Source organism: Myxine glutinosa, chromosome 1, assembly GCF_964187855.1.
Source record: "Myxine glutinosa chromosome 1, kmMyxGlut1.1, whole genome shotgun sequence".
NCBI classification, from domain to species: domain Eukaryota; kingdom Metazoa; phylum Chordata; class Myxini; order Myxiniformes; family Myxinidae; genus Myxine; species Myxine glutinosa.
Genome location: NC_136261.1, coordinates 37290655 through 37318154, shown reverse-complemented (window position 1 = coordinate 37318154; position 27500 = coordinate 37290655). Strand labels below are relative to the sequence as shown.

Here is a 27500-nt window from a genome sequence, read left to right as displayed (position 1 = left end):
CTCCTTCGCCACTCTTTCACTCCCTCTCTCTGTTCTCTTCACCCTCTCTTTTGCTCAAGGGCATCTGCCATCACCTTGGAAATCAGCCAACATCACCGCTTTACACAAAAAAGGTGCAAAAAGAGATCCTTGCAACGACAGACCAATCAGCCTTCTCCCAATTATCAGCAAAGTCATGGAATCCATCATTGCTTCGGATATTAAATCTTTCCTCTTCTCAAATGGCTTGATCTCTGATCATCAATTTGGTTTCAGAACAGGTCACTCTACTCTGCACATGCAGCTTCTGCTGTCTCAACAATGGATGGAGGTCCTCAATGCCAAACAGGAAATTAGAGCCGTCTCCCTTGACATATCATGTGCCTTCGATACGGTCTGGCACCATGCTCTGCTCACTAAACTCTCCTCCTATGGTATCCATAGAAATCTCCACGCTTGGCTTGCGGACTTCCTCTCTCGTCGTACTCAACGTGTGGCCCTGAATGGGTTTCTCTCATGTCCCCTTCCTGTTCAGGCTGGAGTTCCCCAAGGCAGTGTTCTGGGCCCTGTGCTTTTTCTGGTCTTCATCAATGATCTCTCTCTGACTCACTTGAAAATCCTCTCTATCTCTTTGCTGATGACTCCACTCTCTGCCGCTCCATTCCTCATCCCTCAGATCGGCAGTCTGCAGCCTCCTCACTCTCTGCAGACCTGGACAAAATCACAGACTGGTCAAACAAGTGGAACATGTCTTTCAATCCTGACAAATCTCACACTCTTACTATGTCTCTCCAAAAAGACCAACTGGACAACCCTCCCATCCCCTTTCTGAATAATCCTCTCCAAGAAGTTCTGTCGCTCAAGCTTTTGGGTCTCACTATCTGCCATGATCTTTCCTGGGAAAATCACAATTCAAATCTGGCCTCCAAAGCCAGTCGCCGAATGGGCATGCTCCGTCATGCGAAGTCCTTCCTTGGCACACCTCAGCTCCTCACCACATACAGGGCTTTCATCCGCAGCTCAATGGAATACTGTTCTCCCCTCTGGGCCAGTGCTCCTGCCTCACACCTCGCTCGGCTTCACGCTGTAGAAACCAAAGCTTTCAGAATCATTGGAATCTCCCGCGATGAAGCTAACTCCGAGCGCCTTTCACTTACTCACCACAGCCAGGTTGGTGGGCTTTCTGTCTTCTACCGACTCCTCTCCGGCCTTGCTCTCCCAGCTCTCTCTGGGCTCTGTCCCCCAAATATTCCTGCAGGTCGCATAAGATCTGCCTGCAACCCTCTTATGGTTAAACTGCCAAAATCAAGACTCTCTGCTCACCTTCACTCCCACATTCCTCTTTTCTCTTTTCACCCACCTCTGGAACAAACTCCCTCACTCTCTTCAATCCCACTCCTCCCTCCAGGTCTTTAAAACAGCTGTTCACCACCATCTCTTATCTTCCCCCATCCAAAACCTTGATATTTCTACCCCCGCTAATTTCACCCCAGATTCACTTTTTTGAAATACCAACTTCTTTCCTGGAAATCCTAGCAGCGTCCATGTGTTTTTTTTTTTACCTCTCCCACCCCCACCCCCTTCCCACACCTCCTCACCCCAAGCCTTCTCTCTCCCACAGATCTCCCGATGTCCCTGCTCAAATGTTGTGTTTGTGTGCTGCCCCTTCTCTCCCCATCTTGTCTACCTCTACCCTTATTATATGTTTTGTGTGTCTGATTTTTTTTTGTGTGATAAATGTTAGCTTTCACAAGCCTCGATCCTGTATACAAAAAAAAAAAAAATTCTTTCTGAAACAGTTTTCTTTCAACATAAACAAACTCAATTTTCCTTCGATTAACCAATGACTCACCTATCTCCAGAGCCACCTTGGACAACTTTTCTTGGGAACGGCTGATCAGCACAATGTCTTTGCCTTTGCGAGCAAGCTGGGGATTGTGCGAGATCAAAAACGTCGATTTTACATGACACTTCTTAAAAGTCACATATTCATTATTAATTAAGATTATTGCAAAATGTAACCCTTATGGAAAGTGGGGACAAGGATTAAGTATTGTTCAGGTGCACTTAATAGTGCAGCTATACTGTGAAAAAGGTTCACCCAAATAAGGTGTCATGACCACTTTTTCTGCCACTTTAAAACCACACCCTTCCCTATGGCAATGCACCTTGCAGGAAACTCTGAGGCTCTCAGCTTTGGACACTCAACTGACACTTGTCTATTCAATGTTTAATCGACTTGCTGCTCAGAAACTGTTTCCACAACAATGAATTATCCCCTTGTTACTTCCATTGACTGTTTGAACCATCACAAACACTGCTGAAAACCCTCTCTACCCCCTTCCTCACTCCCCGGAATATCGTGAAGCTGAATCCAAAACAAGTTTTTGCTTCGTGAACAAGCACACACCGATGGACCTTTTGCACTTTAAAATATGGATTATAGTTAGGCAGTTAAGAGGAAGCATCGTTCATTTTTTCAGGAAAGCACCAAATTTGGCACAGATGTAGTATGGACCTATACAATTGTTTTCCTGAGGGGCACCCAAAAATTCAGAAAATTCAAAAAATCCAAAAAAATGTCCTGGATCCCATCACCCATCACCCATCACCCATCATCTCATCACCCCGGAAAAAGGGGAGAAAACGGGTATTGATTCGAACTGTAGATTCTGATATTGTGGTCTTGGCAATAGCACACTACTTTACCTACCAGTCACATGGTGTGGAGGAACTCTGGATTGCCATTGGCACTGGTAAAAGCTACCGCTACCTTGCCATCCATAAAATTGCCAACGGCCTTGGCCGCAGGAAGTCCGAGTCTTTGCTATTATTTCATGCCTTCACTGGCTGCGACACAGTGTCATTTTTTGCCCAAATTGGGAAAAAGACAGCCTGGAAGGCTTGGGAGGCATACCCCAGCATCACGCAGACCTTTCATGCTCTCGCTTATAGGCCATCTGTGGACGGTATTACTATGGAACTACAGAGCATAGAAAGATATGTTGCCATCCTCTATGACCAGACTACCGAGATAAAGACAGTGAATGACATGTGCTGACACTTGTTCACGAAGAAGGCAAGAACAATTGATCACATTCCCCCAACAGCAGACGCCTTCGAACAACACCTAAAACGTGCATGTTTTCAGGCTGGACACGTATGGAGTCAGGCACTTGTGCCCTACCCAGAACTTCCATCACCAGCTGATTGGGGCTGGATGAAAACAGGAACTTCTTGGACACCAATTTGGACCAAAATACCACTGATACAGGAGGCATGTTCAGAGCTTACAAGCTGCCATTGTAAGTCGGCCTGTAAAGGCAACTGTAAATGCTCCAGGGCAAATCTGCCCTGCACATCACTGTGTGACTGCGATGGACAGTGCTTGTAGTACTTACTACGCGTCTGTGCGAGAGCCTCCACCTTTCAAGTGCCCACAATATTTCAAGTTAAAACTGCAACTGTGTGTAACTTTGATTCATTAATACCATTCCATTGTTATCAGAGACCAATAAAACAATGTGTATCACTTGGAATTGAAATTTTACCTAAAATACTATTGAGAGATTCAAGGAAAGTGGAAACACCATGGTGGCCATCTTGAAATTAAAGATTATGGATGCCAATCTTTATGCAATTGATCCCATTGGATTCAGAGACCATGAACACATGGGGTAAGACACTGGAACTGTGGTGTTATCGCTCATAGTATAGAAGTTATTGAGGGAAATAGGTCACAGAGGGCGGCCACCAGGGGTTCTGAATTTTTGGGCGCCCCTCAGCAAAACAATTGTATAGGTCCATACTACATCTGTGCCAAATTTGGTGCTTTCCTGAAAAAATGAACGATACGCCTCATTTTTTGGTCTTAGCTGCCTAAGTAATTACCCTTGCCAGAGGAGAGGATATTGCATTTGAGTCCATTTGTCTGTCCGTTTGTCCGCACAGAATAAATATGATTTTCTCTGCAACCGTTGGTCTGATTGACAGGAACGTTTCACCATAGGTGCACCTCCTCCTGTAGAACGTTTCAATGATAATTATGTCGTCATACGCCATGTGGTACGGGTGCCATCTTGGAACAAACGAAAGAAATTGCACCTCTATATCTCCGAAAGCACTGCATCAAAAAAATTGGGACATGGCTCATTGTAAAGAACTCTCCATGGGGAATCACATATGTTAATGATGTCATAGGTGCCTCCATTATGACGTCATAATTCGACAAGTTAAAAAAAACCTCATCCGATGAAGATGAAATTTCTTGGTCTATGGATAAATTGCTGGGGGAAAAAAAAATGATGACGGCATCGGTCATGTGGTTGTCCGCCATATTTGTTTTAACACAAAAACCTTAAAACCCACTAAAAAACACGTCCTGGCGAAGGTCTGCAATCTATGGTTGCTCTTTCTTGTTATTGTTGCAATGCAATCTTTCATGCTAGGCTAAGATCAGCTATTTGGAAGAGCTCACTCAGGCTTGCATCAGCAGTGACTATAAGCACAACTGGTGGAGAGGTCCGCTGGTCCAGAATTATATTCAGCTTATATCAAATTTTTTTTTTTTTTTTTTTTGTATACTGAATCGAGGCTCGTGAAAGAGCTAACATTTACTTCACAAACAAATCAACCAGACAAACAAAATATATAAAAAGAGGGAGCGGAAAACAAGATGGGGAGAGAATGGGAAGCACACAAACAACATTTGAGGGCAGGGAGATGTGTGGAAGGGAGAGGGCTTGGGGGGAGGAGGCGTGGGAAGGAGGGGGGGGGGGGGTGGAGGGAGAAGTATAAAACACAAGGACACCAAGGACTTCCAGGACAGAAGTTGGTATTTCAAAAAAGTGGAATTGGGGTGAAATTAGCGGGGGTAGAAAAGATCAAGGTTTTGGATGGGGGAAGATAAGAGATGGTGGTGAACAGCTGTTTTAAAGACCTGGAGGGTGGAGTGGGATTGAAGAGAGTGAGGGAGTTTGTTCCAGAGGCGGGAGAAAAGAGGAATGAAGGAGTGAAGGTGAGCAGAGAGTCTTGATTTTGGCAGTTTGACCATAAGAGGGTTGCAGGCAGATCTTGTGCGACCTGTAGGAATATTTGCGGGACAGAGCCCAGAGAGAGCTGGGGGGGCAAGGCCAGAGAGGAGTCGGTAGAAGATGGAAAGACCACCAACCTGCCTGCGGTGAGTGAGTGAGAGGCCCTTGGTGTGAAAAGTTCTTCAATTCTTCAACTTGCATGAAACCACCTCTTCCGCAGCGATAACCATTGCCCAAGCTCAAGCAGCACATCCATCAAATGATCATTTAGACACAAAATATTCTCGTTTCTAATACCACCAAGGAAATGATAAAGGCACCCTGCCATTCGAATGGATAATTACTTCCAATGCAGACACGTCAGTTACAGTGGATATTAGCCCCCGTTTGACTAAGTCTGAAACGGGGGCCTATGGATTGGGTCTCGTCCGTCCGTCCGTCCGTCCGCAACCATATCTCGGAGATGTATGGACCGATTTTGTTCATACTTGGCACAAAGGCAATACATGATGGTATACATATGCACATCATGATGCTTCGCAACGCAATCAAAGATGGCCGACCAGTGGCCATTTTAGCTATAAAAACCTGATGTTGAACTCGTCCTCAACTATTTCTTGGACACGCATTTACCGATGCCGTTCAAACTTGGCACACAGATAATGAATGATGGCTTACATATGTACGCCAATTTTATTTCGACATCAGATCCAAGATGGCCGACTGGCGGCTATTTTTTTACTGAAACGCATCTCCAACAATTTATTGGGCATGCATGGTCGGACTCTGTTCAAACTTGGCACAAACACAGTACATGGTGGCAAACACATGCTCCTCACTTTAATTTGCGATCTGATCAAGATAGCCGACTGGTAAACCGGCGGCCATTTTAGTTGTTAAAAAAAAAAAAAACAGTATTGAACACACCCTCAATCATTTCTCGAACTTGCATTTACCAATCTTGCTCAAACTTGGCACACAGACAATGCATGAGAGTATACATATGCAGAAGATTTTGTTTTGTAATCTGACCAAAGATGGCCGACTGGCAGCCTTTGACTCTGTATAGCAAAATTGTAAAAACCAAATTAAAATTTTAGTAATTTTTAGATGTAAAAACCAAATTAAAATTTTAGTATCTAAAAATTACTAAAATTTTTACGTGTGTACCTTCAGATTATGGTTTTTACGTCTCTTTGACAAACCAAACTATGACATTTTACGTCTTTTTCTCTTTGTTTTTTAACTGCTTCATATCTTGTCCGCCCCACAGAACCTCTGAACCATTTAGACTTTATGATGTCACACACGCACTCAGCTAAAAGCCATACCTTGTTACCCCTGCCAAATAAAAAATAACTGCTCACCTTCACTCATTTATTCTATTTTTACTTTCCAATGTTCCAATGTGAAATCACGTCCCTAAGCTTGGCTTATGTTGTTATGTTCTTCGCTTATGTTGTTATGTGCTTGTGTTATGCTGTTATGTTCTTCCCTCCACTCATTTAAAATGAAGAACCATTCAGTCTCACCCCACTGTCGGTCAGCTCTTCCTCGCATCTTGACCTCTGCAGCAATTAATTTCAGGAAAAAAAAACATGCAGGCACAAACGTACCAAAATAAACTAACGGGAGGTGACGGCTCAATAAAACATTGGAAACCCAAGTCAGAGGCCAGGAAAAAGTGCAAAAGGAAAAGCAGAGCTGTTTTAAACAGCTTTAGCAAGTGTCACACCAACTATCAAACTATCTCCCCTCCAATGTTTCTTACCAGATACCACTATGGAACCCAATTTGGTTCATCTGAGCTGACAGTCTCGAACTTCATGGCACTGGATAAAGCAAAGGCTTTGAGCCTTGGCAACATTCCAGCTACAGTGATCAATATCTGTGTTCAAGAGCTGGGGGGGCCCTCTGACCAAGGTGTTGCCAGTACAGCTACAATACTGACATGTATTCCTCCATGTAGAAAACTTCCCAGGTACATCCTGTGCACAAGAAAGATAAATCTTAGTAATGTGATGTTATGTTAGTAATGAGTAAGTTAGTAATGTTAGAAAGTTAGTAATGCACCAGATAATTATTAGCCAATCAGCTCGTTATGCTCTTCCCTCCACTCCTTTAAAATGAAGAACCACATTTACCTGTTTGGCCAGAAGCCCGACATTCGGTCCAGAAGCCTAACAGGTACAGAACAGAATGTATATGGATTGGTGAATCGGGTCAAAGATACAAAATATCTGGAATATAATTTGGGTCTGTCAAGAAATGCTTACGATTCTTAATTTTTAAAGGAATAGAGAAGTAACAATTGCTGTACTTGACTTGAAGGCAACATTCGGTAGGGTTTGGCACAAAGGTGCCCTGGAAAAGCAATAAAATTTGATTGGAATCAAAGGAGTGATGGTGGGAAATGGTAGGAATCATACTTGCCACACAGGCAGGTTGCTGTATATCCTTGGCCGAAAGCACCTTCAGTTACTTCATTAATGACCTCATGCTCACTGATGACCTGTGTGTTCAGCAGGAGTCATGAAACACCAACATGCCTGCCTGCAGTAAGACAGTCACAACATCCAGGCACTAGATGACAACTTGCAAGTTACTCCATGTGTAATGTAATGTCCATCTCCCACAAAAGATCCAAGCCAGATGCCTCTGACTTTCTGTGACACTAATAGCAAGAATCTTCTGGTGTTAAAGTCTTGAAGCTCCCCATTGAACAGGAGATGAAATGGAGCAGCAAGTTCAACACCTGAGCTTCAAGAGAAAGCCAAGCTTGGCATTCCTGTTCACCTCGTGACTCAGCAGCTATCTATCTTCAAAACTGAGATCCAAAGGGTGATGGAATGCTCACTGCTCAACTGGGTGGGAGCATCTGAAACACATCGGAAGTTAGACTCCAAGGAAAGAGCCGCTCACGTAATCACATTCCACACACTTTTTCACCAGCAATCTGTGGCTGCAGTGTGTACCAGATCTACAGAATGGACTACAGCATCTCACCCTCAGCTTGACGGCAACTTGCAGGCACAGGACGTTGACAACAAAGAACCACAAATGGATATTGTCCCTCCAGCAGAGATGCATTGAAATATTGGAATACCCTTCCAAGTACCACACAGGCAATTCATCCGACAGGGAATGGAGTGGTAGAAAGAAAAGGCCATATTCTCAAGGAAACTTGTAGGCCATGGGGCATACCATTAAAATCCACTTTTTCGTGCAACAGGAATGGGGATTACTTGATTTATTCATGAAAATCAGCAAAATATTCGTTCCATTCGATATAATAATGTCCCCAATAAATATACCTGCACATTAAAATACAAATAAAGAAAGAATTTCGATAAAAAAATCAGGTTTAAAATTCGCGGACAAGGTTGTTCACGTGATAAATTCAGCGAATGAGCGCTCCAGATACATCAGGTGCCGTAATTGGCCAATCACGCAGCTCATACTAAGCTCCGTTCGGTAGCTAACAAACCAAGATGGCGACGCCCATTGCTTCGGCAGTGACAGGAAAACCTGTTCAATTTTCGTCCAAATTTTGCGTGATGCATGTTGTCCATAAAACTAAAAGCAATTTCATTCAATTCAATGATAAAAACTGGGCCCGCTTTGTTGAATTTGCGAGTAAATGGTTGCTCTATGACTGTAAAGAACGCGATTTACTGGCCGACTGTGCGGTAAAGCTGGGGCTTGATTTTGCCGATACACAATCCTGCATTGAAGCCAAACCAGAAAATCCCAACATTGGCTACCATTATGATTGTTCACGTCGCTTTTGTGACATCAGTAAAGTGAACAGGCTTAAGGAGAAAAAGACCGAAACATCTACATCTCATGGTAAGTTAATATGATTATGTAGTAATTTTTTTAGTAAGCTTTAAGTTTAGCCAAAAGTTTCAATTGTTCTGCAAACATAGACATGATCATGATGATAGAATCTGATCGTGATGATAGAATTCACATTACATTGCCATACATCATGATCAAATAAATCATCATGCTTGATTCAAGCAAGTTAGTAACAAGTTCCGGAAGATTTGGAGTTGGCCTTAGAAGAGTAGTATCTTCAAATTCAATTGACAAATGTACAGCAGACTCAGCAAGTCATGCATGATGAAATGTACATTTTATGATTTTGTTTATCTATTTCAAGACTACAATTTATAATACAAATCGTACTATTGCAAGCATGCTCTTTTACTTTAGTAATAGTATCATGATATGTGGGGATATTGTGGTTTATGTCATCAGGCTCATGTCACACCTCATTACAGTTTTTAGGATCCACAAAGAATTAAGAAATAATTTTGTACATGTAGACTACACATTTTTACTAAATTGTACGGTAGGTACTTCTTACTGTCCTGTAAATGATGGTAATAAAAAGTATGTTTACCTTGTCGGAGAAGTTGTTTAAAAAACCATGATTTGATAAAAACCATGAACCACAACTAGAGTGAAGGGGAAAATGTCACCTTGAAAGCAAACAGAAAACTTTTTGCAAGACTGATATTTATTTCCAAGGTGCGTAAAGTTGATTTACGCCACATGATGACCTACTGCCTTGGTCCGCTGCCATTACCTATAGCAACAGAACTAGGAACTTTAGTGAAGACAGACAAGGCTTCAATCATGCACCATCTGCAGAAATCTGCTGAGCCAACAGTGATTGTGGACAGCATTCCACAAGAAAGTGTTTGGATCATAGATGGTATGGCTATGCTACAGGCATTGCGTTCATCTGCACCAGCTACCTTTCATCTGTTAGCAAAAGATTTGTTTGATAAAGTGGTGAAGCTAGCAGTACGTCAGAATTCCAAAGAGATTCATTTTGTCACTGACACTTACCCAAGAATGAGCATCAAGAATGCAGAAAGAAAGCGGCGTGCTGCTACAGGAGTTCAGATTATACGGATTCAGGTGGACAACACCAACCAGAAGCGACCAATCCAATGGAAGAAGTTCCTCAGTGCCATTGAGAACAAGGAAGCATTCGTGGAGTATCTTCTACATGTTTGGCAACAGTGCCCTCCTGACTCTTACAGAAATGTGAAGGTGTACATCGCACATGGAGAGCTATGTCATGCCCTCGGGATTGAGAATGGCATGGTAGTCTCAGAAGTAATTCCAGAGCTTCGTTGCAGTCATGAGGAAGCGGACACCAGAATCCTCTTGCATGCCGATTATGCACAGAAAAGGCTACAAGAAACTGACACAGCGCATAGAACGCATTCACCAGCAATTGTCATCAAATGCCAGGACACTGATGTCTTCATAATTAGTTTAGGTTGTGCTCATCAGTTTACTGTGCCTCTACTGTTTCACACCGGTGTCAAAGATAAGGTACGAACTCTTGATATGACATCTCTACAGAGCCAGCTGGGAACTGATGTAACATCTGCGCTTGTGGGATTTCACCCGTTTACTGGTTGCGACTCAGTTAGCGCCTTCAGAGGAAAAGGGAAAGTCACACCTTACAAGCTAATGATTAAGTATGACAAGTACAAAGAAACCTTTCAAGAGCTTGGGGTGTCATTCACTCCATCAGAAGACCTAATTGCTAGACTGGAGCGATTTGCTTGCCATGTATATGGGCAGGAGAAAGCAGAAACCGTCAACGAGGCCAGATATGATAAGTTTCGACTTGGTGTCCATGCTGGAGAATCCCTTCCACCAAACAGAGATTCTCTCATCAAACACATCATGCGTGCTAATTACCAAGCTGGTATATTTCGTCGTTGCCTAGAACAGCTGCCAGAAATTCCAGCTCCCAGTGAATCAGGATGGAAAGTTGAAGAGATTGATGGAACACCTTCTCTGGAAGTGGACTGGTGTAGTCTTCCACCTGCTCCTGATGACATCCTGGAGCTAGTACACTGTAGCTGCAAGAAGGGAAAATGTAAGCGTGCACTCAAAGATGACGTGCAGTCAGTGGCTGACGTAACATGCTGCAGTGAGCTTGGTATGCAATGTACAGAACTCTGTAGATGCACTGGATGCGAGAATGGTGAAATTGTATCCGATGAACCAGTTGCTGAGCCAGAGGAAGGAGCTGGTTCTGATGAAGAAAAATATTGAGGTGAAGTTCCTTTTTTTGAGGTCATATGAATTTATCAATCTTCATTTTTAAAGTGTCTTTTAGGTCAAGTGCACAAATATCTGGGAACCTGGGATCGAACCTGGGAACCTCCGCTTTACTAGTAAGATGCTCTAACCTGAAGTTGAAGTTGAACTGAAATATACGATCAGATGGAGAAGAACGGATGATTTTAAATCAATACGCTTCTCAGATGAGAGGATGTTAGAGGAACGGGACTAGAACTGAAGACCTATTGATTTAAAATCATCCGTTCTTCTCCATCTGATCGTATAGCTCAGTTGGTTAGGGCGTCGCACTAGTAAAGCGCAGGTTCCCAGGTTCGAATCCTGGATGATCAGTGATTTTTTCACTGATTGTCATCTATGTGTGGTTGACATGTTTAAAATTAATTTATTCTTAAGTACAATCATTTTTTAAATGAAAGTCCTGTGTTCATGATTTCGACCTTATACCTGTGAATATAGTTAATAGTACAAATTTCTCAAACTTGAAAGCTGTAAATTGAACAATGATGTAAATTATAATGTAATGGATGTCATAAACAAATTTGATTGTCTCAATTATTTATGTCTGTCTGCCTTATCCTGGCATGTATACATTATGTATTGAACATGGAAACGAAGCAAAAGTAACAGTACTCTTAAACACTGTTAATCATGCAAGCACTTTCCATGACATGCGTAATGTATACATGTTGTACTGTTTTAAATAAATAAGTTGAAAATGAATCTTCTAAAAAGTAAAAGGAGTCAGCCGTCAACTGCCACTCATTGCCATTCTTCAAATCAAAGAAGATGAACTGATCATAGAAGGTAGAAGTGAGAAGTTAATTTTAAAAAAGTAAAATAAAAATGATTTATTTGCGGCACAACATGTGTTTCAGCTGCGGCGGACCATATTTTCAGATTGGATTCATTTTCAACTTATCGCTATGACTATCTAGATACAAAAATATCATGTTTATTGGTGTATTTTAGTGAAAAGGAGGTCTAGAAACAATATCACAATCAATTTTTTTCATTTTACTCCTCAAACTATCCAGAAATAAAAGAAAATGCAGTAACGTATAGTTGATGAATATATATTTACTTGCATTTTCATCAAGTGCGCGTTAAAAATTAATGAGCACCCCTGGTGTCTGGGGACATGGTGTTTCTTGTTCAGGAGCACATCCCCAACCCATCTATAGCAATTTTAAGTAATCCCCTGCGTTGTTGCACGAAATTGTCAAATTGAGCACATTTTAGCCCTATGCCCCATGGCCTATTGTTATGGAGTCAAATTCTGGCTACAAGCACAAAAATTGGAACCAAATGCTGCACAAAAGCCACATCACACACACACAACGCACATGCACAACTGAGGCAACTACTTTCTACCTTGAATGGGATAATCACTTAAATTACACTTGGTCAAGTGTAACTGATGGAGTAAACGAATAACTAGTCTTGCAAGTGAAGGCTTATACCTGTTTGCATTGATGGACAGGTATACCAATTGATGAAATAAACAGGATGTTGATCGAGATATGCTAACCACCGTGTGGGGGAAACGAGGAGGTTCTGGCGTTTCGGGCATTAACCACCCTTTGTGCTCTTTTCCTCCAACGAAGGGTTAATGCCCAAAACCTCAGGCTCTCTTTGCTTCCTTCGGAGGTTACCACACCTCAATCAACATCCTGTTGATTACATCCACAATGGAACTGATGACCTCTTTCAGGCCAAAGGTGGTCCAGCCCAATGTCATGTGCATAAAGACATTTTGTTGTCAGGTAATCAAGTGTGTGTTACCATAAGCTTTATATGCTAGAACAAAGTACAAGGTGAAGAATAAAAAGAAAATAAAAATTCACATACCTCAATGGCATATGCCTTGCCAATCCCATCAGTTGCTCCAGTGATTACTGGGAGAGAATAAAGGATAGAGGGGATGAGGGAGAAAGAAAGGTGTGGATACAGTAAAAGCAATGGGACACTGGCAATTCTCTTTAACACGTCACCTGTGCACAATAGAACCCTAACCATTTATCTGTGACCAATTTTCAGAATAATTCAAGTGTGTAAAAAAAAAAAAACATTCTAGTTAACACTCGCTCTTCCACGACGTCGATAATTGCTGCTTTTACCTTTTTGCTGCGTCCTCTCATTGTGTTCCGTGAATAGGGGAAAAGTGTTCAAAAGAAGAATCGGATGACGTCTGCTGCTGTATAGGGTACTCTTTACTGCTCGTCACCCCCATTAGCGAATAACACCCTCTCATTGGGCTATGTCCATGAACTTGCAACCCTTCAACTTATTGAATAGCATGCAAACAATAATGCCGAACACTGCTCTTGATTGATGCCCATTTCGATCAAAATCCCTTCAAGTTATTTAATAAATCATGGGTTCAGTAATATGTGATACACAATGTGTATCAACGGAATAAATGTTGTTTTGAAGTGAAAACAAATTACATGGCACTTAGATAAAAAGATGTAGAGACCACCCTTTATTGAAGAAAGGTTCATACAATTTTGCTCAATAGTCGGATACGAGAAAAATTTTAATTATCTCCGACATCCTAAGGTCGACAGAGATTATGTTTTCACCCGTCTGTCTGTCTGTCAGCACAATGTCTCAAAATGTCCAAATTCGGACGAAATTTGGTGGACAGGTTGGGGACGTGACATTTTTTTCTTTTCCACCAATTTATCCCTGGATAAATAAATAAAAAACACCTTTAGAGGCCATTTTTCCCCGCAAAGCAGGGGTTGGCCTTTTTCGGGCACCGTGGTTGTTGTCGTTTTTGTTGGTCCCCTTTTTGAAGCAATGTTTTACGGCCGGATGCCCTTCCTGCCGCCAACCCTGTTTGTCGCCTTTTACGACACACAGGGAATTACCAGTGAACTGGTACTCAATTAGCCGACCTCGGAAGGATGACAGGCTGAGTCAACCCCCTGGCGTTAATTCAGCGATCGACCGGGATTCGAACCCAGGATCCTAAGCTGGCACCCTAGCCGCTAAGCCAACACCAGGCTGGATCCCTGGATGATGATCAATAAATTTCATCTTGATCGGATGAAGTTTTGTACTTGTCGAATTATGACGTCATAATGGAGGAACCTATGACATCATCATTAACGTATGTTATTCCACATGGAGAGTTCTTTACAATGAGCCATGTCTCAATTTTTCGATGCGGCACTTTCGGAGATATAGATGTGCAAAGTTTTTCGGTTTTTCCAAGATGGTGCCCACACCACGTGACATATGACGTCATAGTTGTCATTTTAAAAATTATACAGGAAGTGGTGCACCTATGGTGAAAATTTACTGTCAATGGGACCAACGGTTGCAGAGAAAATCATATTTATTCTGTTTATAAATCTATATATATAAAACTGTGTGTGTGTGTGTGTGTGTGTGTGTGTGTGTGTGTGTGTGTGTGTGTGTGTGTGTGTGTGTGTGTGTGTGTGTGTGTGTGTGTGTAATGCTACCGATAGACTCCTAAACGGAGAGGCTTACGTGCTTGATATTTGGCATAGGCATGGCCATTGAGCCTGGGACGAATATGGCCGAACTCAAAATATTTGACGATCCATTTTTTTTTTTCATATTTACCTCAGTGCATTTCAGCGCACGGAATCAACGGAATCAGAGCAGGTGGGTGCTGATTCGCTCAGAGCGATCACGTGATGACGCTATGACGCTATGAACGCTATGACAAAAAAAATCGCTATGACGCTATGAAACGCTATGAACGCGATGACGCTATGAACGCTATGAACGATATGACGCTATGAACGCTCTGACGCTATGAAGCTATGAAAAAAGAAATCGCTATGACGCTATGAAACGCTATGAACGCGATGACGCTATGAACGCTATGAACGATATGACGCTATGACGCTAAGAACGCTATGACGCTATGAACGCTACGACGCTATGAAAAAAAAAATCGCTATGACGCTATGAAACGCTATGAACGCTATGACGCTATGAACGCTATGACGCTATGAAAAAAAAAATCGCTATGACGCTATGAAACGCTATGAACGCTATGAAAAAAAAAACGCTCGATTTACCAAGGGGCTCGCTCTCCCCCCGTTCCCCTCCCCTCCCCTTCCCCCTCCCACTCCGCCTCCCCTCCCCCGCCCGGCAATGCCGGGTACTTCTGCTAGTCATTTATAAACGTGTATTGTGTCGCACCGTCTCCAGGTGGGTGAGGGTATTACAAGTCCACACCCTCCACAAATCACTGGCCGACAGGTCACAATTCTAAACCGATCGTCATGAAACTTCACCAAGTTGTAGAGGTCGTCACAAATGAGAAGCCCATTGATTTTGATGTCAAAGGTCAAAGGTCATCTGGAGGTCTAATTGCTAAAATCCCCATTTTTCATCCGACCGACTTAAAATATGAACAGCATTTGTACATTGAGTCACTAAATTGGAAACCCAACTATATTTGAGGCCAAAAGGTCAAAGGTCAACTCAAGGTCAAACTTCCAAAATCATCAATTTGCATCTGAAAAACCGTCAATTTTCATCCTATTGAGCCGAGCCTTGATCAAGATCATCAATTTTGATCTTGATGAAATGGACATTTGCTGGATCAATTGCATCCTTTTTGGAGCAGGGGGGGAAGGGGGGGGGGGAGGATTTTGCAAGTATCGTGCTCTGCATGACCTTCTTGATACTTGCAAAATCGAAGATTTTTCAAGTACAGTATATTGGTCGGTTGCGCTTGTGGTTCTGTCAGTCTGTTTGTCTGTTTGTTTGTTTGTCACCGGCCTACAGGTCACAATTCTAAACCGATCGTCCCGAAACTTCACCAAGTTGTATCGGTCGTCCAAATTGAGAAGTCCATTGATTTTGAGGTCAAAGGTCATCTGGAGATCAAATTTCTAAAATCGCCATTTTAAATCCGATTAACTTGAAAATTGAACAGTATTTGCATATCGAGTCACTAAATCATGAAACATACTATTTGAGGTCAAAAGGTCAAAGGTCAACTCAAGGTCAAACTTCCAAAATCATCACTTTTCATCCGATTGAATTGAAAATTTAACAGCATTTGCATATTGCCTCACAATTAGGAAAACAACTATTTTTTTAGGTCAAAAGGTCAAAGGCCAACTGAAAGTCAAACTTCCAAAATCAATTTTCATCTGAAAACCCATCAATTTTCATCCGATTGACTTGAAAATAGAACAGCATTTGTGTTAAGCCTCACTGAATTGAGAAACCAACTATTTTTGAGGTTAAAAGGTCAAAGGTCAACTCAAGGTCAAACTTCTAAAATCATCCTTTTTCATCTGAAAAATCGTCACTTTTCATCCTGTTGACCCGAGCTTTGATCAAGATCGTAAATTAAAATTTTCATGAAATGGACAATTTGCTGTATCAATGGAAAACTTTTGGGGGGGGGGGGGATTTTGCAAGTATCGTGCTCCGCATGACGTCTTCTTGTTTGTTTGTTTGTCTGTCTGTTTGTTTGTCACCAACCTACAGGTCACAATTCTAAACCGATCATCATGAAACTTCACCAAGTTGTAGAGGTAGTCACAATTGAGAATCCCATTTATTTTAAGGTCAAATGTCAAAGGTCATGTGGAGGTCGAATTTCTAAAATTGCAATTTTAAATCCAATTGACTTGAAAATTAAACAGCATTTGTATATTGAGTCACTAAATTGGAAAACCAACTATTTTTGAGGTCAAAAGGTCAAAGGTCAACTCAAGGTGAAACTTCCAAAATCATCAATTTTCATCCGATTGACTTGAAAATTTAACAGCATTTGCATAGTGCCTCACTGAATTTGGAAACCAACTATTTTGAGGTCAAAGGTCAACTCGATGAGATGACTGAGATCATCTGCACGCTACTAGAGAGTGACCAGCATCGGAATGTGTACACATTTACAGATTTTTGTAAAAGTTCATATTTTTTTCCGTGTACACGTGTAGGGGATTTAATCAAGTCCCTATCCTGACGGGGGCAGCAGTGTTCCAGGCTGAAGACACTGTGGCCTATTTCCCTGGCGGCTGGTTGTCGGACTTTGAGAAACTGTTGACACAATATCCCATGCTTGGCCTTGGCGAAACATTCTTTCCGAATGAGGCTTATCCTGCCCTGTCAACTTTGCATAGTTTCTCTTTGGGGCAGCAGTCTGTGTCTTTGGGAATGGATGAACACAGGATGTTGTTTTGAGTTCCTTGGTCCTGGAGGAAAGTATATTAAGCCGACTACGGGTTGTGGCTCGCTGAGATGTTGGGGCCGGCTGTGGAGGACCATGATGTCACTGTGATGTTACACATGGTGTTACTAGTTTGTACGCCACGCCAACATTTTCCAGGCATGTATTCTTATATAATAAACCTCTTGTACACTGTCCAAGTTCGACAAGGTGCTCATTCCGGGGAAAGGGATTGAAACCCGCGTGACGGTGTACGTGTACACACGTACACCGTCACAGCCTTTGGTTGTGGACAGAAAGATAGACGTGAAACAATTGCTTAGCCCCACTTTACGCTTCACACACATGCAGCAATATTAATGAGAAGAAGAAGAGAACAAAAGCTTCCTTGATGCCACAAAAGCTTCCTTGATACACATTGGAAAAGGAAGAGCATACATTGAAAGGTTCTACAACTCATTTAATTTCTGGGCTGGCAGGATTGCCAAAATGAAAAGTATGCACACTCACCTCTGAACTGTCTACCTGGGTTCTAATCTCAGCCCAGATAGAAATCGTCATTCTGGTGTTTCTCAGGCAGGACAAGGCATCAATGCATGCACCGTCCTTAGCAAGGACATTAACCTGGAAAACCACCTGCCAGAATTAGTTTGTTGACATTAAAGATATGACGGCATTCTTCGTGAAGAGTTTGTGTGCATTTGCAAAACCATGAACAAATTACAAACCCCTGCTCCAACCTACAGAGGGCACTGATCGGCGGCATAGCTGTGCTCCCAGCAAATGGTGCTACCTGCAGGCACATGATGCATGCGGAAACATTTACTTTTGACAAAATGTCGTGTGGTTCTTTCTTCTTCTTAACCTGGGAAGACTTTTAAAGAGCATTACTCTTGGTGACATTTTTTAATACTTACTCAACAAAAGCTCAATATATTTTCTTGCTCTTCGCATAGTCTGCACTTGACAAGATGTGGATATCAACTCAAATACCAAGGTCACTCAAGCCCATTCATTCCAAAGTGCCATTTTAAAAATCACTAAATGTTAAAACCTCGTGGTACTTTTGGCTGAGGCATTGAGCACCAAATTACAAAAACAGTTGACATTCAAGAATGCCAAATTAAAAAATTTAAAATATTTTAAATAAATAAAAACGTACATTTTAATTAAACAAGAAAGAAGAAGAAGTTCTGTCCAAGAAGAAGTTCTTCTCTCCAAGAAGTTCTGTCGCTCAAGATTTTGGGTCTCACTATCTGCCATGATCTTTCTTGGGAAAACCACATTTCCAAGCTGGCCTCCAAAGCCAGTCGCCGACTGGGCATCCTCCGTCGTGCGAAGTCCTTCCTCGGCACACCTGAGCTCCTCACCACATACAAGGCTTTCATCCGCAGCTCAATGGAATACTGTTCTCCCCTATGGGCCGGCGCTCCTGCTTCACACCTAGCTTGGCTTCACGCTGTTGAAACCAAAGCTTTCAGAATTATTGGAATCTCCCGCGATGAAGCTATCTCTGAGGGCCTTTCACTCACTCACCGCAGGCAGGTAGGTGGTCTTTCTGTCTTCTACCGACTCCTCTCCGGCCTTGCACCCCCAGCTCTCTCTGTGCTCTGTCCCCCAAATATTCCTACAGGTCGCACAAGATCTGCCAGCAACCCTTTGATGGTTAAACTGCCGAAATCTCGGCTCTCTGCTCACCTTCACTCTTTCATTCCTCTTTTCTCCCGCCTCTGGAACAAACTCCCTCACTCCCTTCAATCCCACTCCTCCCTCCAGGTCTTTAAAACAGCTGTTCACCACCATCTCTTATCTTCCCCCATCCAAAACCTTGATCTTTTCTACCCCCGCTAATTCACCCCAGATCCACCTTGTTTGAAATTCCAACTTCTTTCCTGGAAGTCCTGGCAGTGTCCATATGTTTTATACCTCTCCCACCGCCCCCTTCCCACGCCCCCCCCCCCCCCCCCAAAGCCCTCGCCCTCTCTCAGATCTCTCGATGTCTCCATGTCTCTCGGTCCCTGGTCTCAAATGTTGTGTTTGTGTCCTTCCCCCTCTCTCCCCATCTTGTCTACCGCTCCCTATGTTATATGTTTTATGTGTCGGTTTGTCTTTCTGTGTGATTAATGTTCGCTCTTTCACGAGCCTCGATCTTGTATACAAAAAAAAAAAAAAAAAAAAAAAGAGCAATCAGAGATTGCAGGCCCTCACCCAGACCTGTTTTTAAGGCTTTTGTGTTAAAACAAATATGGCGGCCGAACCACGTGACAAATGTAGTTCCCCACGGGGAGTTCTTTACAATCAGCCACGTCTCAATTTTTTCCATGCAGCGCTTTCGGAGATATAGACGTGCAAAAGTTTTCGGTTTTTCAAGACGGCGCCCTACCACGTGACCTATGACGTCAAAAATATTTTAAAAATTATACAGGAGGTGGTGCACCTATGGTGAAAATGTCCTGTCAATCTGATCAACGGTTACAGAGAAAATCATATTTATTGTGGGCGGACAGACAGACAGACAGACAGAATGAAAAATCACTCATAGAGCGACACTTGGAAAAAAGAGAACAAAGTAGAATGAATGACACTCGGTGGAGCATCATTTTGACTTCACAAATAATTGGTGGTTGAATTCAGTGGCACGTATGTGTATGTACTCATTTGTGTGCGCAAATGTGTGCGCACGCATGCACCTTGTACACGTGTGCATGCACTTGCTCATGTGTGCATGCACCGTGTACACGTTTACATGTGCATGTACTGTGTATGCGTGCACATGTACTCGTGCATGTGCTTGTACCATGTGTATGCGTGCGCATGTACTCGTTCGTGTGCGCATGTATGTTTTTTTATGTGTGCACATGTACTTGTGCAAATGTACGTGTGCATGTATGTGTGCGCATGTACCGTGTACTCGTGTATGCGTGCATGTGCGTGTGCATGCACCGTGTATGTGCGCGCATGTACGTTTTTTATTAATGTGTGTGCTTGTACTCGTGCTTGTGAACATGTACGTATGTGCGTGTACCGTGTATGTGCGTACATGTACTTGTGTGCACGTACTGTGCGCATGTTCACATGTACATGTGTGTATGTACCACATACGCATGCACTTGTACCTGTGTGCACGTACCGTGAATGCGTGCGCATGTACTCGTTTGTGTGTACATGTACATGTACTTTTTTTTCTTTTTTTTTTACGTGTGCCCGTGTACGATGTCAAATGCAGGATCTCACCAATCCAGGTCGCGTTCATCAATACCGATGGGATTGGCAGGGTGGGGGAAGGGAGTAGGATGGGGGGTGCAGCCAAGCTTGGAAATCGCACGAAAACAATTTACTTATTGCATTAATGGAAAGCCTTTTATAACAATGGTCGACGGAAAAACATGTCGCACAAGGAACGATAACGAGGTGTGAAAATGGCGTACAGTCAGAGGGCACATGACGTTGCAAGAAATGCGGAATAAAATGATGGATAACGTGGAGGACGAAGACCAAAAATAAAACCAGCCAACAGTTTGTGAACGGCTAAAAATAGAATCCGGGATGCGATTGATCGAGGGAGAAGCAACGCCGTTTATAGCCCCCAGGACCGCCGTCGGGTGGGGAAGGTGGGGCCGATGACGCACGAGGCGCGCGTGCCCACGCAACGCAATGTGCTTTCACTGGAGGTGGGGAGCGGGGCTGCAGGGATCGCGGCAAAAGGGTAAGGGATGGGGGAGGCCAGGTCTAAGGAGGGGCTGCGGGAATGGGGAGGGGGGAAAACAGTCAAAATGGCGGGGAGGGGTGCAGGTCAAGCAGAATGCTGCTCCAAGCAGGGGGTAAGGGCACCGTGTACCCAGGGTCGCACTCGGTGTGCACATAGCTCCGGCGGAGATTCCCGTCCCCACACCTCGTAAAAATGGGGGTCCCTCATACCCCCTTTCCCCACCTGCATCCAATACCCCTTAGACCGAGCGGGGATATCGGGATCCACAAAAAGAAACCCCAACGTGCATCGTTTGCACCATCATGACGACGTAAGGCGAGAATGGCCATTGGATCAGCAAAACCATTTTAACCGCAAATAAATAACCAAATAAATTAAGGTCTTCGCAAAAAGACCAATTTCCCTCCAACATTCCGCATTCTTCACTCCAAACAGCCAGGAAAGCTGTTTACAAGCAGACCAATTGCTTCAGCCCGAGGCATGCACGTCATTAGGTGCCGCGGCGGAGATTCGGAGGAGCAAGAGGGGAGGGGAGAAGCTGAATGGCAGCGGAGCGTGCGCAGTGAGCGAGACATGAATGGACGGACGGGCTCGTGCGTTCATTCTTAAAAATATATTATAATAATCCAAGCGTTCCACGTGTACGCCATTCGGGATCCATTCACCTGCTCCCGCTTCCCTCTCCGCAGCCCCGAAACGAATACCAACGCTGGGGGAATGAACGGCTAAATGCACAATTTACGTTAGTGCTCGGGCTTCCGGTACGAGGGGTGGTGTGAGGAGGAGGGGGGGGGGGGAAGGAGTGCGGTTGGGGGGTGAAGGGGGGGGGCAGAGCTAAAAATAGCGAGCGAGGACCCGCAAGCTCTGAGCAGCTCCGTGAGTCAGAGCCGCAGACATGGAGCCTCCACGGAGCACGAGATGCCGGCTCCGGGAACCCCAGGACGGTCCGAAAGTCCGGGAGGAGCGTCCACTTATCATCAGCTCCGCCGACCGGAAGAGCGACGCCGGAGAGACGAGAAACATTGGAGCAATTGGCGCGCAGGTAAGAGATGATCATCGTCCTCCATATCCATCCGGCATTCCACGAGTGTCACCCACTGCGTCCCGAAAATATCCAGGGCTTCCCCCCTGCATGTTTGTTGTCACGATGCTCGGTGTGCATTGCGTGGGGAGTTCCGCAAGAAGGTCCAGATCCCCCCCAGTGATTCTGGGCAGCTCCCCGGCGAAAAAAGCGTTAGATTGATGAAGCAATGTCATCACGGATCAACAATCCACACCGCACGATGGTAAACAAGACTTCCTAATGGATCGGCAATTCAAAGCGTGATAAACAATGCATGGGCATTACGACAATGTCGCACTCCACTCCCCCCCCCCCCCCCCCCCACAGAAGTCCTCCCTAGTCCCCTCCACCTTAATGCATCGCTTCCCTGAAGTACAGCATGCTCGCTGATGCAACACCTTGCCTGTGAAGCACCAGGATGACAATGACGGTCTATAATTTGGTCGGGAATCGAACCCAGATGGTGCGGCGATGTTGGTTCGTGAAAGACTTTGGCAAAAAACCATTGCCAGTTTAACCTCAAAAGGAGGGGAGAGAGGTTGGGAGGTTGGTGCGGCGAATGTGATAGGCCCACAGATTCAGCTTCATCGCATGATTCAGATGATCCTGTAGGCTTTAGTTTCCCTGGCAACAAACTGAGCAAGGTGTGAGGCAGGGGAGTCAGCCCAGATGGGAGAGCAGTACTCCATCAACCTACGGATGAAAGCCTTGCAGTTGGATAGGAGCTCAGGTGTGCCAAGGAAGGATTTCACACGACGGAGGATGCCCGGTCGGCGACTGGCTTTGGAGGCCAACTTTGAAATGTGCCTTGCCCAAGAGGGATAATGGCTGGGAGTGAGACCCGAGTTTGAGTGACTGAACCTCTTCGACAGGGTTGTTGAGAAAGTAGATGTGAGGGTTTGCAGTATGGTCCTTTCGGAGAGAGAGTCAGTGTGTGGGATTTATTAGGATTGAAAAGACATATCCTGCTTGGCCAGATTGATTTTGTCAAGGTCTGAAGAGAGGGAAGAGGCTGCTGCCTGTCTGTCTGTCTGAAAGATGAAGGATGTCACGGCAGAGGGTGCCATCATCATCAAAGAGATAGAGAATGTTCCATAGATTCAGAGAGATCATTGATGAAGATTATGAATAGGACGGGCCTAAAACACTGACTTGGGGCACAACACCCTTGAAACGGAAAGGAGATTAAAGGACCCATATACATTGGCTACCAGTGTAGAGGAAGTCAGAAAGCCATGTGTGGAGTTGACCTTGGATGCCATAGGCAGAAAGTTTGGAGAGCAAGGCAGGATGCCAGACTCTACCGAAAGCACAAGATACAGTGCATTCAGCAAGTATTCAGACCCATTCACTTTTTTCACATTTTGTTATGTTGCAGCCTTATGCTGAAATCGTTTGAATTCATTTTTTCCCTCACCAATCTACACTCAATACCCCATAATGACAGAGAAAACAGGATTTTAGAAAGTTTTGCAAATTTATTTTTAAAAAAAACAAATATCACATTGACATAAGTATTCATACCCTTTGCTATGACACTTGAAATTTATCTCAGGTGCCTCCCATTTCTCTTGATCATCTTTGAGATGTTTCCACACCTTGATTTGAGTCCACCTGTGGTAAATTCAATTGATTGGACATGATTTGGAAAGGCACACACCTGTCTATATAAGGTTTCACAGCTGACAATGCATATCAGAGCAAAAACCAAGCCATGAGGTCGAAGGAACTGCCTGCAGAGCTCAGAGACAGGATTGTGTCGAGGCAGAGATCTGGAGAAGCCTACAAAAAAAATCTCTGCTGCATTGAAGGTTCCCAAGAGCACAGTGGCATCCATAATTCTTAAATGGAAGAAGTTTGGAACAACCAGGACTCTTCCTAGAGCTGGCCGCCCGGCCAAACTGAGCAATTGCGGGAGAAGGGCCTTGGTAAGACAGGTGACCAAGAACCCGATGGTCACTCTGGCTGAGCGCCAGAGATCCTGTGTGGAGATGGGAGAAACTTCCAGAAGTACAACAATCACTGCAACACTCCACCGATCTGGGCTTTATGGCAGAGTGGCCAGACGGAAGCCTAAAGGATTCTCAAGTCTTTTTTTTTTAGGAAAAAGCACCTGAAGGACTCTCACACTGTGAGAAACAAGATTCTGTAAGAGCAGCATGTCCAATGTAGAGCGACCTGGTCTGAATCCAAATTGATGATCTGAGATCAGGCCTTGATCATATCGAAACCTTGCATGACTGCAACTGATCCGATTCGGGTTTACAATTGAGGAGCAGGATGCACAAACTGACAAAGTGAAGAACTGCTTGCAACTGGGAAGATCCATATTGCAATCCAAGGGCTTCACCAACTTGTATAGCTGTTCCATCGGCAAAGATAAGGTGTGATGTTTAGACCACAGAGCGGTCCTCCGTCCCAAACTAAAACTGCTCAGTGGTCAAAAGGCGAGACCTTCCTTAGCTTTTCTTATCGAGCAGCTGTACAAGTTGGTGGCATCTTAAGTTTTGAAAAGCAATTGTAGCTTTGTTGAGCATAATGGAGTTTTCAGGAACAATCTTTGGATGGGTTGAGCACAGGGGGGAGTGGAGTAGTATCATGGTCAAGGCAGGACAGAAGCTTGGTACCATTGGACCTCACCCCTTATAAAGGGAAAAAGATACAAAATTACTTTTGGATACAAAAATCAACAACAACAACAAAACAAGAACTTGCACACGTTATTATACGAGCAGGACCTTGCGAGCCAGACCAATTTACTCGATGTGCAATATACAAAACAAGAAATATGTCATGCATAGCACGATACTTGCAAAATCCCTAAAATAAGTTGTTGGCCTAAGATGACCTCAAAAATTATTGGTGGTTGTATTTATTCAGTGACCAGATATGCAAATCCTCTTAAAATTTCAAGTCAATCAGATGAAAATTGAGGATTTTAGAAACTTGGCCTATGTTGGCCTTTTGGTCTATGTTGACATCAAAAGTCATTGGTGGTTGAATTCAGTGAACACATATGCAAATCCTCTTAAAATTAAAAGTCAATCGGATGAAAATTGATAGTTTTTTCAGATGAAAATAGATGATTTTGGAAGTTTGACCACGAGTTGACCTTTGACCTATTGACCTCAAAAATAGTTTGTTTCCTTATTTAGTGACTCAATGCGCAAATGCTGTTCAATTATCAATTCAATCAGATGAAAATTGACTTTTTTTCAGATGAAAATTGATGATCTTGGAAGTTTGACCTCGAGTTGACTTTTTTTTCTCTTTTTTTTTTGGATACAAGATTGAGGCTCGTGTATGAAATCATATGAAAATTGATGATTTGGAAGTTTGACCTCGAGTTGACTTTTTTTTTGTATGCAAGATTGAGGCTCGTGCATGAGCTGACATCAATCACATAAAAAACAATCGGACAAAAAAAAACATACAATAAAGGGAGCGAGAAACAAGATGGGGGAGCGAGAGGGAAGCACACAAGTCCAACAGCAGAGAGCAGGGACATCAGAAGATCTGTGGAAAGGAGAGGGCTTGGGGGGAGGAGGCATGGGAAGGCGGGGAGTGGTGGGGGGTGGGAGAGGTATAAAACACATGGACACTGCTAGAACTTCCAGGAAAGAGGTCGGTATTTCAAAGAAAGTGGATCTGGGGTGAGTTAACGGGGGTAGAAAAGATCAAGATTTTGGATGGGGGAAGATAGATGATCGTGAACAGCTGTTTTAAAGATATGGAGGGATGAGTGGGATTGAAGAGAGTGAGGGAGTTTGTTCCAGAGGCGGGAGAAAAGAGGAATGAAGGAGTGAAGGTGAGCAGAGAGTCTTGATTTTGCCAATTTCACCAGAAGAGGGTTGCTGCCTGATCTTGTGTGACCTGCAGGAATATTTGGGAGCAGAGACAGAGAGAGCTGGGGGAGCAAGGCTGGATAGGAGTCGGTAAGAGACAGAAAGACCACCTACCTGCCTGTGGTGAGTGAGTGAAAGGCCCTCGGAGTTAGCTTCATCACAGGAGATTCCAATGATTCTGAAAGCTTTGGTTTCAACAGCGTGAAGCCGAGCTAGGTGTTAGGCAAGAGCACCAGCCCAGAGGGGAGAACAGTATTCCATTGAGCTGCAGATGAAAGCCTTGTATGTGGTGAGGAGCTCAGGTGTGCCAAGGAAGAACTTCGCACAACGGAGGATGCCCAGTCGGCGACTGGCTTTGGAGGCCAGCTTGGAAATGTGGTTTTCCCAGGAAAGATCATGGCAGATAGTGAGTGAGACCCAAAAGCTTGAGTGACAGAACTTCTTGGAGAGGATTGCTCAGAAAGTAGATGGGAGGGTCGTCCAGTCGGTCTTTTCTGCGAGACATAGTGAGAGTGTGAGATTTGTCATGATTGAAAGACATGTTCCACTTGTTTGACCAGTCTGCGATTTTGTCCAGGTCTGCAGAGAGTGAGGAGGCTGCAGACTGCCGATCTGAGGGTTGGGATATGGAGCAGCAGAGAGTGGAATCATCAGCAAAAAGAGAGAGAGGCTTTTCAAGAGTCAGAGACATCATTGATGAAGACCAGAAAAAGCACAGGGCCCAGAACACTGCCTTGGGGAACTCCAGCCTGAACAGGAAGGGGGAGATGAGAGAAACCCATTCAAGGCCACAGGTTGACTCCGACCAGAGAAGAAGTCCGCAAGCCATGCGTGGAGATTTCCATGGATACCATAGGAGGAGAGTTTAGTGAGCAGATCGGAGTGCCAGACCGTATCGTAGGCACGTGATACGTCAAGGGAGACAGCTCTAATTTCCTGTTTGACATTGAGGCCTTCCATCCATTGTTGAGACAGCAGTAGCAGCTTGTACAGAGTAGAGTGACCTGGTCTGATACCAAATTGATGATCAGAGATCAAGTCATTGGAGAAGAGGATGGATTTGATATCCGAAGCAATTATGGATTCCATGACTTTGCTGATAATTGGGAGAAGGCTGATTGGTCTGTAGTTGCAAGGATCTGTTTTTGCACCTTTTTGTGTAAAGCGGTAATGTTGATTGATTTCAAAGCTGACGGCAGATGACCTTGCGCAAAAGAGAGGGTGAAAAGAACAGAGAAAGGGTGTGAAAGAGCGGCAGAGCAGGATTTTAGGACCCGTGGGCTGATGCCGTCTGGTCCAGTTGCAGAATCAGAGTGGAGGATTGACAGAAACTTCTCCACCTCGTCAGGAGAGAAGGACACAGAGTCCAGGAGCAGCTGGGTATGACTGGGTATGGTGGGGCCAGAGAGGGACGGGTTTGGGACACATGATTAGGACACAACATTAGGACAAGATTAGGAAACACAAGTTTGGGACACAAGGACATAAGACCTTTGACCTTTTTAGGAACAAACAAACTGGTGAAAACAACCTCCATCCACCGTTGATGGAAGAGGTAACAATGGTTTACTACTCCAAA

The 27500-nt window shown here is 44.0% G+C and overlaps 1 protein-coding gene and 1 long non-coding RNA gene across 3 annotated transcripts in view; one reads left to right on the top strand and one right to left on the bottom strand.

Annotated features, from left to right (window-relative positions):
* Positions 1 to 27500, bottom strand: part of HSD17B12 (hydroxysteroid 17-beta dehydrogenase 12) — a 100484-nt gene that overhangs the window by 48111 nt on the left and 24873 nt on the right. Inside the window, exons 1-3 of one of the 2 annotated variants that reach the window (XM_078771033.1) lie at positions 20539 to 20795; positions 12981 to 13027; positions 1832 to 1907 (exon numbers count right to left, since the gene is read on the bottom strand). In XM_078771033.1, coding sequence (XP_078627159.1) covers positions 1832 to 1907; positions 12981 to 13027; positions 20539 to 20557 — 142 coding nt within the window. In that variant the 5' untranslated portion in view covers positions 20558 to 20795. Of the gene's footprint in view, positions 1 to 1831; positions 1908 to 12980; positions 13028 to 20538; positions 20796 to 27500 lie in introns of those variants that run through there. The other variant, XM_078771031.1, reaches the window with a different exon arrangement.
* Positions 21856 to 27500, top strand: part of LOC144889834 (uncharacterized) — a 118094-nt gene continuing 112449 nt past the window's right edge. Inside the window, exon 1 of the long non-coding RNA XR_013622101.1 lies at positions 21856 to 22055. This is a non-coding gene — a long non-coding RNA (uncharacterized LOC144889834). The remainder of the gene's footprint in view (positions 22056 to 27500) is intronic.